The sequence below is a fragment of the Pipistrellus kuhlii genome, unplaced genomic scaffold (genome assembly GCF_014108245.1).
Source record: "Pipistrellus kuhlii isolate mPipKuh1 unplaced genomic scaffold, mPipKuh1.p scaffold_m20_p_11, whole genome shotgun sequence".
Taxonomy (NCBI): Eukaryota; Metazoa; Chordata; class Mammalia; order Chiroptera; family Vespertilionidae; genus Pipistrellus; species Pipistrellus kuhlii.
Genome location: NW_023425416.1, coordinates 45908347 through 45923096, shown reverse-complemented (window position 1 = coordinate 45923096; position 14750 = coordinate 45908347). Strand labels below are relative to the sequence as shown.

Sequence of the window (14750 nt, the reverse complement as noted above, 5' to 3'; positions counted from 1 at the left end):
AGGAGGCAGCAGCAGGCAAGAGCGCCGCCCACAGCGAAACAGAAGAGGGGTCTCAAGGAACCAATCCCCCCAATAAGAGCTCCAGCACAGGGACCAGCACCCAGTGGACACCCGGAAAAGAGCAGCAACCTAGACTGACACACACCAGGGAGGCCCGGGAAATACATATCCGAGGGCCCAGGCATTCTGGAAACACAGCCAGGCAAGCAAGCATTCCACATCCACCGGGACTGCCTAAGGCGGGGGAGTCCCGGGGGAAATTTGCAATTGAGAAACCAGAAACCCAAATTACCCTCCGAGAAGCCACATGTCCTCCAGGGGGTGACTCTTAACCAAAGTCAGCTCTGTCATTAAGCCTTCGCTTGTGGTCCTTTGGCCGGTCAGGGTAAATGTGGATCACTGAGGCTTCTGGATCAAAGGAGGGGCGATCCGTTTATGGAGGCGGTGTGGCTCCATGACCTCGCTCCACCCTTAAATCCCACCCTGGGGGGCCCGAGGCCCCCGCCCCCGAGAGGCTGCCGTGTTCCTTCCCTTGACAGTCGCACGTCTCCCTACGCAGCAGAGGGACATCAGGGCTGATCTGGCTAAGCAGCTTTCCCGGGTCAAACAGACCCTATAACTCTGGCACCGAGGACCTAACGTGTGAGGCCCCGTGAACAATAACAGCTAACACGTATGGAGTGCTCAGTGTGTGCCAGGCGTTTGCTACCTGCTTTCCATGTATGATGCCATTTAATCTTCAAATATCTTTCCTATGGGGGAGGCTTTGCTCTTGCTATGCTTCGTGTTGTCTGAGAGATGAGGGGGTCGAGATACCTTTCCAGAGCTCACAGCAGGGATGAGGGGACGTCTTAACCACTATTCTCCACTCTCCTCTCTTCTTGAAATGGGGGGGGGGGGTCTCTCTTTTCTAAACAAGCACCCTGATGCTCTCTCTCACGCCCAGGGAAACAGCTCAGACATCGGGAGAATAGAGATGGGGTTTCTGGCTCAGGTCGGAGCAAGGCGACAAGCAGCACCGGGAAACATCCAACTTCCTCGTTGTGATGAGCCCTGAGGGGTGCCACGCAGACGCCCATCCCATAAAGACATGTTGTCCCAGCCACCAGCAACGTCAGGGGTTGCCTCAGCCCCATAGGGAGCTGCCCTGCTCAACACTTGGCTCTTCCCAGGGTGGCAACAAGGAAGGCCTGGAGGCGGAAGGACTGTCTAGCTACCTGGCCACTCCAGGCCATTTCAGTCCAAAGAAAACTATGATTGGCTGAAGTTTTGCCAGGCCTGTGTTGCACTTTATCACTCTTCTGTCTAATCCTTCTTTTCTTTTTCTTTTGTAAATATATTCCATTGATTTTTTTATTTTTTTTTTATTTTTTACAGAGAGGAAGGGAGAGGGATAGAGAGCTAGAAACATCCATGAAAGAGAAACATCGACCAGCTGCCTCCTGCACACCCCCCACCAGAGACATGCCCGCCACCAATGTACATGCGCCTGACTTGAATCGAACCTGGGACCCTTCAGTTCGCAGACCGACACTCTATCCACTGAGCCAAACCGGCTTCAGCCTAATCCTTCTTCTTACCTGCTCCTTCAACATGCATGGGTCTCTAGTCACCACCTGGTACCCCTAGCTGAAACCCAACTGGAACACCTATGCATCAGGGTAGACCAGGCCAGGATGCTCTCCACAGCAGAGCAGGTGATCAGAATTCTCCCTTGTTTTCAAAAGAAGACTGTTAGGAAAGGCTAATTCTGCCTCTCAACTTTTTCTTAAAAAAAAAAAAAAAAAAAAAAGGGGGTTTTTTTTTAAATTGATTTCGTAGAGAAAGGGAGAGAGAGAGAGAGAGAGAGAGAGAGAGAGAGAGAGAGGGAGGAACATCAATGGTAAGATAAAATCATTGATCAGCTGCCTCCCGCATGCCCTACAATGGAGATTGAGCCCGCCAGGAGAGAGAGAGAGAGAGAGAGAGAGAGAGGGAGGAACATCAATGGTAAGATAAAATCATTGATCAGCTGCCTCCCGCATGCCCTACAATGGAGATTGAGCCCACCACCTGGGCCTGTGCCCTGACCCGGAATCGAACCAGAAACCTCGCGGTGCACAGAACAACACCCACACTGAGCCACACGGGTCAGGGCAGTTTCTACATTTTAAAACGGTGGGCAGAGGAGTTCAACGAAGCAGAAAGAGTATCTTGCGACTCGTGAAAATGATACGAAATTCAAAATCTCGGGGTCCATGCATAAAGCGTCACTGGGAACAGAGCCAGGCCTCCTTGTTTCTGTATTGCCCATCCCCCCTACCCCACCCCGTTCCCTCCCCCCCCCAATACCCCTGCTGGGAGACAACGTGTCTCTCGTGTTCCTGCATGTTTTATGAGCACAGACACTGATTGCCTTTGTTCTGGGTTATTTTTCAAGGATGTTTACACAGCGGACAGGCTCGGAGGACAGAGAGGAGTTGCACCCAGCGCAGAAGGCAGGCACGCTCAGTGCCCTTTATAAATGTTTCAGATTCCCTCAGCTCAGGTTCCTCTTCTGTAACACAGCCCACTGTGCGAGCAGACACTGTCTGGCCCGCTTTGCACCCTCCTCAGAGAACCAGCCTATGACGACGCGCTGATGCTCTGGCTACTGCTATTGTGTGAATAACCAACGGCCCTGTATCTGTGTGTCTCCCGCCAGCATGCACGAGAGCGCGGCAGGTGACCTCTCAGACCACTCACAGTTCTTCACACACCCCCTCCCCCCCAACCTCTGTGGGTTTTGTTGCTGTTGTTTCATTTATTTGTTTTTTAAATTCTTTGCTGTTGAAAGTATTACATATGTCCTCTTCCCCCCCACCAAGGACCCCCTCCAGCCCACTCCCACCCCTGCCTTCGCCACCCTCTTGTCTGTGTCCATGGGTTGTGCATCTATGCATACAAGGTCTTTGCAGGCCTCTATGTTTCACAGATGAGAACACGGCCGCCCAGAGAAGGGCAGTGACTGACTCAAGGTCACGGTTACTGACGAGTAGCAGCACAGGCAGATCTCACCGGTTCCTGGCCCCCCAGTCCAGGCAGCTTCTCGGGACCCCTCCCGGCCCTCAAGGACACCGCACAGCCCCACCGGGGCCTTACCTCTCACGCTGCACTTGCTGGTCTGGTTGACCACTCCGGTATTGTTCTCCTTCTCCGCCGGCCACTGGTACACGTAGACGGTGGTTCTGGAAGACCCGGCATCGAGCACGATTCCGTACTGCACGATGGGGGAGGGGAAGGGGTCAGAAAGGTCAGAAATGGGCTGGCCTTCTCTGGAAACTGCTTTCCCCGGCAGGCCCCGAACACTCTCACAAGCTTTATCCACACTGCTTCCCGTAGGAAAGGGCTGACTGAGAAGAAAACACTATGTGCTCCAGACCAGTGCTGTCCCCTTGGACTGTGGGGGGAGGAGGGGACACAGGGAGGGAGGGCCGATGTCCTAGGGCACGATTCTCAGCCGTGGCCACACATTAGAATCCAGAACCAGCTCTGGAAGCTCCCAGTGCCAAGCCTGTGCACCACACCCTCTCCATCGGAATCCATCGGAGAGGGTCCGGGCATCAGCAGTTCTTAGAGCTCCCCTGGTGACTGACTCCTCATGCAGCCAAGGCTGAAACGTAGTGTTCGAGGACGGACCTTGGATAAAAAGACAGGCCCGTGAGTCCCCTTCCTCCAGACCTCTGAGGTCGGGGACAGAGCCCCCTGGGGCTCAGGAGGGAAATGAACAGTCAGTCACCTCCTGCCCTCTACGCTCCAGACTTCCCATGCCTGTCTTCCTGGAATAAACAACCAAAAGGGAACTATCGGTGGGGTGTTCGCACAAGGGAGACGCGTGAATATCTGAATCAGCCCTCAAAATTAAAGTATTCCTATTTTTCCTTTTTAAAAAGATTCTTCTATTGATTGTTAGAGAAGAAAGGAGAAAGAGAAACATCAGCGTGAAAGCAGAACACCCATCGGCTGCTTCTTGCACGCCCCCTACTGGGAATCGAGCCTGCCACCTGGACACGTGCCCTGACCGGGAACCGAACCAGCAACCTTTCGGTGCATGGGATAACACCCAACCTACTGAGCCACTCGGGCCAGGGCTAGACATATGTCTTTAAAACAACACGGGAACATAGTGTACGTAGTCTTTTCCAACGCTTCTCTCTTACTTAAAATGATGTTAGGAACCTGTCTCCCTGCCAACAGAGCCATTTTCAGTACACTCCCCGCGTCCGCTGACAGAGTTACAGTAATTTATTGAACCGGTTCCCCGATTCCAGACATGTAGGAGGCTTCCAACTTTCTACTTCGCGAATTTTTGCTTCGTCTGAAATGGGACCAAGTGATAAAAACTTGCTGCTCTGGCTCCCACATCCCAGCTTCCCCCCCGACGTGAGGGAGAACATCCTGTGTTCACTGGTATTTGAACTTGGGCAGCCTCTTAATCTCAGCCCTTCAGTCTGACGAATGTTGATCGGGATCCTGACCCGACACCTTCCGCGGGGAAGAAGGGAGTCATTGTTCGCCGTCCCTCCCGGGCAGAGAGATGGGCAGAGGCTCGGAGAGATTAAAGTGCCGGTCGAAACCCAAAGGCAGGAGGGAGAGCAGGCAGGAGGGAGGCCTGAGCTCCACATTATGTTTGCTTTCTCTCCTCCCTCCCACTGTGGAGCTGATCCGCACCCCTGTACCGGCCCTTCCAGGTCTGGTTCCCTCTCCCCCCATCCCCCTTCCCCAGGAGAGAGAGAATAAGGGAACAGGGACTCCCTCCAGGGGGTCCCTGCCTCTCCCTACGTCTCTGTCCCAACCCTTCACAAAGCATGCGTTTGCCTGTGTTTGAAGCCCGGGACTGCTGTGCCTAGGCCAGGGAGAAGGAAGAACATCCATTCTCATGTGGAATCCAGCTGGAATCCAGTTCTTACGGGGTGGGGGTGGGGGTGAGGGTGGGGAGCCAGAGACTCGGCTTGGTGACCCTGGAGAGATGGCAGCCCCCAGGGCACCTGCTGATGTGAGGACAGGGGCCAGCCTTGAGGCCCAGTGCTACTTCTAGTCTCACCGATCCTCGCCCCCAACACCGATCACTGACATTTTCAAGTGGGAACATGGGTCTGTGCCCAGGTTTCAGAGCTCCTTTGCCTCGATCGGTGTGGCTCCATGGAGGAGGGGAGAGGGGATGAGTTCCATTCAGGTCAGCCGGATGGGTGATGTTGGGGTGAGAAACAGTAAGGAACCCTCTGTCTAACATAGCTTCAGAGAGGAACAGGGCTGGGATGTGGGTTAGCCCACGGGAAACAGCCTTCCTCATGGACCCTGTGGCCCCAAACGGAAGGACCGTGTGAGCTTCTGGCAAGAGCAAAAGCGAAGGTCATGAATTCAGCTTCCTCAGATTTCTTTACTGTCAGGAGTCGCAGCAGTATTACTATCATCATCATCATTCCTGTTACTATAAGAGAATAAAAGTAGCAGCAAATATTTACTTAGGACTTATTAATACGCCAGGCACGGCACCACGTGCTTTCCTGGTTCTGCGTATATAATGCAGGCGTTTCCATCATCCCCATTAAACAGATGGGGAAACCGAGGCTCCCGTGGCAACTGCCCAAGGGCACAGCGTTGGGATCAAGCCTGGGTCTCATGGACTCTCACACCTGTCCTCCTACTCCCCACGCTTCCATCCAGTTCCCAGGGCTCAGTCTAGCAGGGGCCTGTTTAGCCAAGAGGTGCCTGAGGCGGCCTGGCAGACCGGCTGTTCAACAAAAAGTCTCTGAAATCAAACTCCTGGTTACGGGGGATGCAGGTCTGGCTGGGGAGGAGGTCCCCATTGGACAAGGAGCCCAGGCTTTCTGGAAAGGAAGAAACCAACTGCCCCCCTGCAGGGGCAGAGCAGGTGGGCCCCAGAGAGCCAGGCTGTGGGCCCCAGTTTGAGGGGGTCGGAAGGAATGGTTTCAACGCCGAGGAGCCCAGTGGCTGTGCCTAGGACAGTAATGACAAAGCTAGGGAGAGTGGCCCATGTCACTGCTGAAGAGCCGCGCCCCTGGAAACCCTGAGATGGTGCAGGCCCCTCCCTCTTCAACAGTGACATCATGGGCTACACCGGGCTGAGCAGCTCCAGGGCTTGGGACAGTGGCTGATGGGAGGTGGGGACAGGAAGGCTCAGGAGGAAGATCCGGGACTTGATACCAAAGCCAGTGGGGGCTGAGTGAAAGGAACAGTGATGTCACCGTGTTTACACTTGCAGCTGGTAGAGCAGGTCGGACCAGTAGCAGTGAAAAGGGGACCGGGGGGCATTTTGACCCTTAACTAAGTCTTACTAGTTGCGCTCTTAAACTCAGGCAAGCCTTGGTTAGGAAAGCTCTGGTTGGACTGAATTGCCAGACACCGTGACCTTTCACGAGGGTCCTGAGGAACATCCCGCCTCCTCCTCGCCCCCCCTTCCCCGCCCCCAACAGGCCACGGTGGGGTTGGCTCCTCCTAACCAACTGTCAGGTGTGCACCAAGGAAAAGGGGGCTCCAGGTATGACAACATAAACATGACAATGAAAACGCCCTCTTTACTCAGTCAACCCTCCCCCCCTCCCCCATCCCCCACCTTAACCAGCCCCCGCCTCACTTCTCCCCCTTCTCCCCCTTCTCCCTTCCCACTCCTCCCCGCACACCCAGCCAGAGGACAGACCGCTGGCGCTGAGGAGAGCTGCATGTGGACGTTCTCTTCCCAGCCTGTCCTCCTCCTCCTGGCTCCGCTGGCCCGGAGCGGGTGTCTTTTCTCACGTTAATGGGCCGGTGAGGCAGAAGGGCCCTTCTGAGCCAACCTCCCAACGCTACACAACTTCCTGTCCCTGACAGGGGTGCCTGGGCCCGAAGCAAGACTCTGCAGGGATTAAAAAGCCCCTCTGAGCCCTGGCCAGGTGGCTCCGTGGGTTGGAGCATCTTCCTGATACACCAGGGTTTGGGGTCCAAAGCCCGGATAGGACACGTACAAGAAGGAACCAATGAATGCATAAGTAAGTGGGACAATGAATTGATGTTTCTTTCCCTCTCTCTCTCTCTCTCTCTCTCTCTCTCTCTCTCTCTCTCTCTCTCTCTCTCTCTTAAAAAGCCCCTCCTTCCATACCAGTCCTGCCCTGTCCCATCTGTGTAACTCTGGGACGCCAATTATTCCCCTTTCTGTCCTTCTATGTCCTCCCCTGCAAAGGGGGGTAATGATAACTGTATCTACAGGGAACAGTCACGGGGGCTCCTGCCCACGGTCCCTCAGACCTTCCCGCCGTGATGGCCAACCCTGCGCTCTCCTCCTGTCCGCAGACCCTCTCTCTCGTGGCCTGAGCCAACCCGCGCGCATCATGTGCCAGAAACACCGGAGTTACCGTTCCCCGGGGAGAAGCATCCATCAGCTGCCTCTCAACTGATGAGTGATGGGTGTTGGCGTGTAAATACGCCCAAGAGAGGGAGAGCTGGAGGCAGGTGTTCCGTGTGCCCCTCCCCCTCTGTGGAGGACAGCCCTGCCGTGGGTTCTGCGCTGACTTCCAGGCAGCCCCAGCAGGACCGAGTCCCAGGTGCCCACGGGGTAACCTGCTGGCTCACAGGCCCCCCAGAGACTGCCTTCCTCCTGCCTCACATCCCCCTCCCCTCTCTGTGCTTCTGGAACCATCCCTAGATGACCTGCTTGCACTCAGATCTTTGTTAAGGGGACCCACCCGGGGCAGTAGCATTGAACATGGGTGGCCCTCTCCTTCCATGGTGCCCTCCGTATGCCTCGGGGTCTACTTTTCAGCTCCCTCTTCCAGTCCTCGAACCCCTCATGTCCCCCAGGCTGGACAGAGGACTCACCTCTCACCTCCCAGAATGAGTGGGAGCCAGCGGCTGGCAACCGCCTTCACCAGCCCACGCCTGGCTTCTGTGGGCCCGAGGGGTGATTTTACAGATGAAGGCGTTTGCCCTGCCCACCCCTTCCACTGGTCCTTTTCCCACCCCGGGCAGTTCCACAAAGTAGAGGCCTTATGCATCTGGATGCTGACTGCAGGCGGAGGGACGGTTCAGACCCCACATCCATGCTCTGCCTACATTTCCTGCAGACCCCGAGCCACGGCGATAGTAGTTTCTTATCTTTAAAAACGTCTACGTCAGCCGAAACCGGTTTGGCTCAGTGGTAGAGCATCAGTCCGCGGACTGAAAGGTCCCAGGTTTGATTTCGGTCAGGGGCATGTACATTGGTTGCGGGCACATCCCCAGTAGGGGGTGTGCAGGAGGCAGCTAGTCGGTGTTTCTCTCTCATCGACCTTTCTAGCTCTCTCTCTCCCTTCCTCTCTGTAAAAAATCAATAAAAATATATTTTTTAAAAACGTCTACTTCAAATATAGCCGCGGAGCAGTCACTAACAGTAGGAAGACGCAGAAGGAATTGTGAGGCCAAGTGTAAAGGCTAAAGGAGATTCCACTGGCCCTGGCCAGGTAGTGTAGTTGGTCTGAACATCATCACGATACGCCAAGGTTTGATCCCTGGTCAGGGCACATGCAATGAATGCACAAATTCAAATAACACAGATGAGCTTGGCCCTATGTCTCTCCAGCTAAGAAGGGTTTTTACATTTTTAACTGTTGTTTTTTTTTTAAAGTATGTTTTTATTGACTTTAGAGAGAGAAGGGAGAGGGAGAGAAACATTAATAAGAGACATAGATTAGCAGCCTCCTGCTTGCCTCCTAATGGGGATCGAGCCTTCAACCCAGGCATGTGCCCTGAGCAGGGATTGAACTGGGGACCTCTTGATTCACAGGTCAATGCTCAACCACTGAGTCACACCGGCCAGGTGGTTTTTGACATTTTTAAAGAGTTAAGAAGACAAAACAAAAGAGAGTATGAGTAACAAGATTATAAATGGCCCTCAAACCCTAAATATGTACTATTTATCCCTTCGCAGAAAGTTTGCTGACCTCTACTCATGTGGCAGAAGGGATCAATGACTGTCTGCCTTTCATTTGACAGTCCCTTATAGGATTCCCTCCCATCATTCTTACAGCCAAGGCTGGGCGATATTCATGATTCTCAGCCTGCCAGAGTCCTCCAGGAGGCCGTCTGGGATGCACTTATGTATCACGGGCTGAGAGAGGTCTCTGGAACAGAGCATAAGGTCCTGAGAAATTTGGGGGGGGGGGCGGCGAGAGGGGGGGAAGAGTTAGAGGGATCATGGCACATTTGTAGGCCCAAACACAGTTCCAGGAGATCTTCTCAAGTCCTTGAGATTTTGTTCACCCAGAGGAGGAGCCTGGCTCTCCTGCCCTCCACTCGTGATCAGGGAGAGATGTGTGCTCTGGGGAAACCGACAAGTTGGTAAGTCTTTGGCAGCCATTTGCTATTGGCCACAAAGTCATGCTTTGATTCCAATCGTCAGGGGTCAAAGCAAAACCACATAGCCCTTGGGAAAGGTGTCCCCACAATCAAACTGGCGCCTCAAACATCACAAACCCAGCATGCCCGGACCTTCTCCCTGGGGTCTCACACCGTCTTCCCAGGCTCCAGCTGGAGGCGGGGAGAATGCTTTTCTAGCTCTCTATCTCTCTCGGCGTTAGAATGAGTGATGCCATAGCCCACTGCGTCCCTTCCATGCCAACCCTTCCCCGCTTACCTTCAGTCCCGGGACGAGGACCTCCTGCTGGTGGATCTGGATGAGGGTGATGGCCACGAGGACCACGACGCTCACAATCAGGACCACCAAGGCGATGACCACTGGAGTGCGGGAGAGGGCCTTGAGGCCTGAAACGGGAAGACCGAGAAGACTTACGCGGGGGAGGCAGGAACTAGACACTCGCCATCTCTGCAGAGCCCAGGAGCTGGGTGCACAGTCATGGGTACAAGTCACTTCTGGCTGTAGAGATGCCCACACGCTCAAGGTGGAGAAGCAGTTGGGCTCTAGTACCCACTTGCCTTTCCTCCAAAGAGTGGACTTAAACCGTGTTTGCATGGTTTGTTTTCTGGTATTTAGTTTTATGTAGCATCGTATTCATTTTATATATATATATATATATATATATATATATATATATATGTTAGTTTTTATTATACATATAAATAAAATTTGTACATATTATATTTTACATTATATATATACATATATATGTTGTGTACAGTATTATATTAGTTTTCGGTATGCACAGTTTAGTTTTCTGGTATTTCTCAAAATATGTTATGCATATTACTGGTTGTCCCTGAGAAGATTTACAATAACATTTGTTTCAGTGCAGATTAGAAAAACATGGGTTTTTCATTAAAGCAGGTAATATTTCATTTAAAATTAATCTCAGATAAATAAGAAGAAATTAATATGGTACTTCAGATATAATTAATGACTCACTATTGTAGAGCAACTGATATAACATGTCTAAATTCCTAAAGCATTTGGGTTCCCAATAAGAACTCACACTCAGCGATGCTTGCTGTGTCTACAGTGAAGGCATTAGGTCTCCCTAGATCTTCATAAAGACAAATTAGACCCCAATCCCCATGTCTCGTCCCAAAGGGATCATGTAATTGCTAGGATTTGTATTTTAATCATAATATGTAAACTCTACCCATTTAAAAGCAAAAAACAAGCACATGAATACTCTTAAATATATAGACACTAAGTAAAGATCATTATATAACTGCATGTATTATATAATATATAATGTATATACATATCTACAATAATAAACAAGAACTATGCAAAATAGACTGGACAGCCGAACAACCTTCTGGACATCTTTCCTGACATCCTTCCAGATGAAGCCACTGTGGCAGGGGCCGAGGCAGAGATGGCTAGGGGTGATCAGTCAGGCAGGCAGGCAGGTGAATGGTTAGGGGCAACCAGGCAGGCAGGCAAGTGATTAGGAGCAATCAGGCAGGCAGGCAAGTGGTTAGGAGCCAGCAGTCTTGAAATGAGAGGGATGTCCCAGATTGTGAAAGGGTGCAGGCTGGGCTGAGGGACCCCCACCCCCATGCACAAATTTCTTGCATGGGGCCTCTACTTGTACAATACATAATGTATCATAACAAACTATGTCTATTAAATTTAAACTAATATTGCTAAACTGAACGATTACAAGCAGATTAGGTCTTAACCAACTAGGGTGGGCTCATGGAAGTTTATTTCTGCCCCATCTGATCTCCCTGCTGTGTCGACGCTGCCACAGACATTTCCCAACGTCAGAGGTGGTCGCTTCACAGCCTCAATCTTCTACCTTGTCCCTGGGAGAGAGCACTAACACAGCACCAGTGGGAGGCAGAGTGCCAGTATTTACTGACAACAGCAAGCAGGTATGCCATCTGACTGGCAATCCCACCCCTGGGAACCTATTCCACAGAAGGCGGGAGTTGTGTGTGTGTAAAATAACACACAGTTACTCTCTGCTGGCTCCTTTGTAGCAGCAGCTGAAGGGGTCCAGCCACCATGGAGGACCGTCAGGTCCTAGGTCACTGTTCTGACGCTGGAGACCACCAGGAACCAGCTTATCCACAGAGGCAAGCTCTTGTATCAACTTTTTATATATATATATATATATATATATATATATATATATATATATATATATATATATCTTATTGGTTTCTTACAGAGAGGAAGAGAGATAGAGAGTTAGAAACATCAATGAGAGAGAAACATCGATCAGCTGCCTCCTGCACACCCCCCAGTGGGGATGTGCCCGCAACCAAGGTAAATGCCCTTGACTGGAATCGAACCCTGGACCCTTCAGTCCGCAGGCCGATGCTCTATCCACTGAGCCAAACCGGTTTCGGCTCTTGTATCAACTTTAAAAAAAAAAACACCTGTCAATGTCAGTTTAAGGGACACCCCCCACCCCTAACAAGACATGGTGGAGCTTAATCTGCAGGTGAAACTTGTCCCGTGGGAGGAATGTAACAAGTCAGTCTGTAGGTGTGATGTTAACAGATCTGTGTTAAAATGTCAAAAGTGTGAAGGGGAAAACCTGGAGATCAAAGTAAATCAGCTCCTTAGATACAATTCCCCACCCCCTTTTTTTTTTTAAATGGTATAAATTTGTCCCCACTATCCTACCATCATATCCTCTTGGAAGACAAGAATACCCAACGGTGGGGCACAACTAAACAACATCTGGCTGAAACTGGTTTGGCTCAGTGGATAGAGCGAGGGCCTGCGGACTGAGGGGTCTAGGGTTCGATTCCCGTAGGGGGCACATACCTTGGTTGCTGGCACATCCCCAGTGGGAGGTTGCAGGAGGCAGCTGATCGCTGTTTCTCGCTCATTGATGTTTCTAACTCTCTATCCCTCTCCCTTCCTCTCTGTAAAAAAGAAATCAATAAAATATATTTATAAAAAAAGAGCATCTAGCCACCGGTGGGAGGCGGGGTCATAGGTAAGCAGTCTCCTGACCACAGACACACGTTCGCCTCCCCAGTCCTCCGCGCCTCAGCAGATTTGGGGTAAAACGCTGTGATTACCTTAAGCAAATACTTGCCCCAGCAGAAAAAAATCTCGCACGAAGCAAAATGGACTAGAGAAGGTCTCATTCATGTAGGGCACAGGGCCTAGGGCTGTGCTATATCATTAGGGCGGGACACACAAACACGGTAATTACCATGGGCCCACCTGGGAGAGGAGAGGTCAGAGGCTTCCTGGCTTTCACAGGAGCAATGGCAGAGTGCTCCAAAGGCAGGCAGGTGGGGCAAACTTGGAAGTGTGTGTGTGTGTGTGTGTGTGTGTGTGTGTGTGTGTGTGTGAATTCCACACATGTACCTGCAGGAGCATCCACAGGAACAATGCTGACGGTGGTGGGGGCTGGAGGATGCTGTGCTTGAAGGAGGAAAGCTCCCAGCACTTTGAAGTTCATCGCAAAATCAACACGATCCTGAAGCCAACCTCACACACCACGGGGTAAGGGAAACCACAAGGGCCCAATGAGCGGATTATGCAAACCGGAAAAACCGTTTGATCGGAGCCTGCATGTTCGCCCTTGTTTTGTGTCGCTTGGATGAAAAGCATTACTTTCCCGGGAGGCATGCCCGTGGTGGGAGCCGGTGAGCAGCTCTGCGCATCCAGCTGGAGAGGATGATACCGCACAGCCACCGGCGGGGGGGCCGCCGGGACCAGAACCCTGAGCCAATGCTGGGGTTCCCCTGCGATGGGGGAGAGCCACGCCGGCGGCCCGGGGAGACACTCACCCGCTTGCTCGCAGGGCTGGCGGGTCAGCACCGTGAACATCTTTCCTGCCGGCTGCGGGCGAGAGGACGCAGGCTGGTCACGTTTCCACGGCCCCTGGCTCAAGTTCAAAACCCTCGCACGCGGTTAACACACAGACCCATCCCCTTGTGCTCCCGGTCAAACCCCGCGGCGGGGGAGGGGGGCGGGGGCAAGGGGGGCTGGGGGGTGAGCCTAGAACTTCAGGGATAGACCCAAAGCTGCGGCTTACATTCCAGCGTCCCCTCCCCAGGCGCAAGGATTGAAAAAAAAAAAACACCCAAAAACAAAATCAGAACTAAGTCTGCCTTTTCCTGCATTATCTCCTCCACCTGCGCGCAGCTCCAGGCAGAACCAACCTCTCCAAACCCCGCCACCAGCGAGGTTTCCGTGCGCGGTCGCGGCCCGCGAGCCCGGGGTCGTCCTTTCAAGACGCAGAGGGGTGTCGTTAGCCCCGGGCTGGGAACAGCTGCCAGGGGATGCGGGGCGCCCCCCACCGCACCCCCGGAGCCAGCGCCCCAGGATCCGGGAGGCCCGGTCCCCCCGCAGTCCCCGGCCTCGGAGCGCCCAGCGCATCTCCGGCCGCGCACAGGCGCTCAGCTCGGGGGGAAGGCGAGCCCCCAGCCCGGCTGGGCAGGGACCCCCATTCCCCGCCCCCCCGTTCCCCAGCCGCCCGCCGAGGAGCTGGGGTTCGTCTCCCTCCGTTCCCGCCCCGGCCCTCTGCGCAGTCCCGCCCGGTGACGCTCCCTCCCCCCCGGCTCTCACCCGGACGCGGCTCCCGCTCCCCCTCCGGGCCGGACGGGCTCCCGGGGCACCTGTGCGGGCGGCGGGGCGGGACCGGCTGCCGCAGTGGCTGCCGGCGTGCGGGCTGCGGAGGCGCCGGGGCGGGGCGGGGCGGGAGGCCGGGACCGCCCCTGGGCCGGGCCGGGCTGAGCGCCTCCTCACCTGGTCTGGCAGCTCTCACTCCATCAGCAGGACCAACGCAGAAAGCAGTGGGGCTGTCAAAACCGCTTTGGCTCAGTGGATAGAGCGTCGGCCTGCAGACTGAAGAGTCCCTGGTTCGATTCCGGTCAAGGGCATGTACCTTGATGCGGGCACATCCCCAGTAGGAGGTGTGCAGGGGGCTGCTGATTGATGTTTCTCTCTCATCAATGTTTCTAACTCTCTTCCTCGCTGTAAAAAATCAATAAGATATACTAAAAAGAAAGGAGTGGGGATTGGGAGAGGGGGTGCAGGGTGGAGGGTTGGGAGTGGGGAGCGCCCCGTTCCCCCCCTCCCCCGGGGCCTACACTGGGAAATGGAGGTGCGTGCCTCCCCCCTCCCTCCGCCAAGAACCTCTTTATTCCTCTTCTGGTTTCCTCCACCTTCACCCCAACGAGGCTGGGCAGGCATTAAGTTAATGCAGAGACCTGTCTCTCAAGTACGGGGGGGGGGGGCAAAAGCACTTTACATTACCAGCCATCATTAATAAAGAATAAATCACAAATAAGGATATGGAATAGTAATGACAAATAATACAAATAATGTATAAATAAGACAAGAATAAACTGCTTCACAT

The 14750-nt window shown here is 53.3% G+C and overlaps 1 protein-coding gene across 3 annotated transcripts in view; it reads right to left on the bottom strand.

Annotated features, from left to right (window-relative positions):
- The window catches only part of ENTPD3 (ectonucleoside triphosphate diphosphohydrolase 3), a 30787-nt gene extending 17330 nt beyond the window's left edge, over nucleotides 1-13457 (bottom strand). For 2 of the 3 annotated variants that reach the window (XR_006741160.1, XM_045579443.1), the window contains exons 1-4: nucleotides 13425-13457; nucleotides 13177-13228; nucleotides 9626-9753; nucleotides 3121-3238 (exon numbers count right to left, since the gene is read on the bottom strand). Coding sequence is in view for 2 of the 3 variants with exons in the window: in XM_045579443.1 (XP_045435399.1) it covers nucleotides 3121-3238; nucleotides 9626-9753; nucleotides 13177-13216 (286 nt within the window). In the remaining variant the exon portion in view is untranslated. Of the gene's footprint in view, nucleotides 1-3120; nucleotides 3239-9625; nucleotides 9754-13176; nucleotides 13229-13407 lie in introns of all 3 variants that reach the window. The other variant, XM_045579444.1, reaches the window with a different exon arrangement.
- Between the last annotated feature and the right edge of the window lie 1293 nt (nucleotides 13458-14750).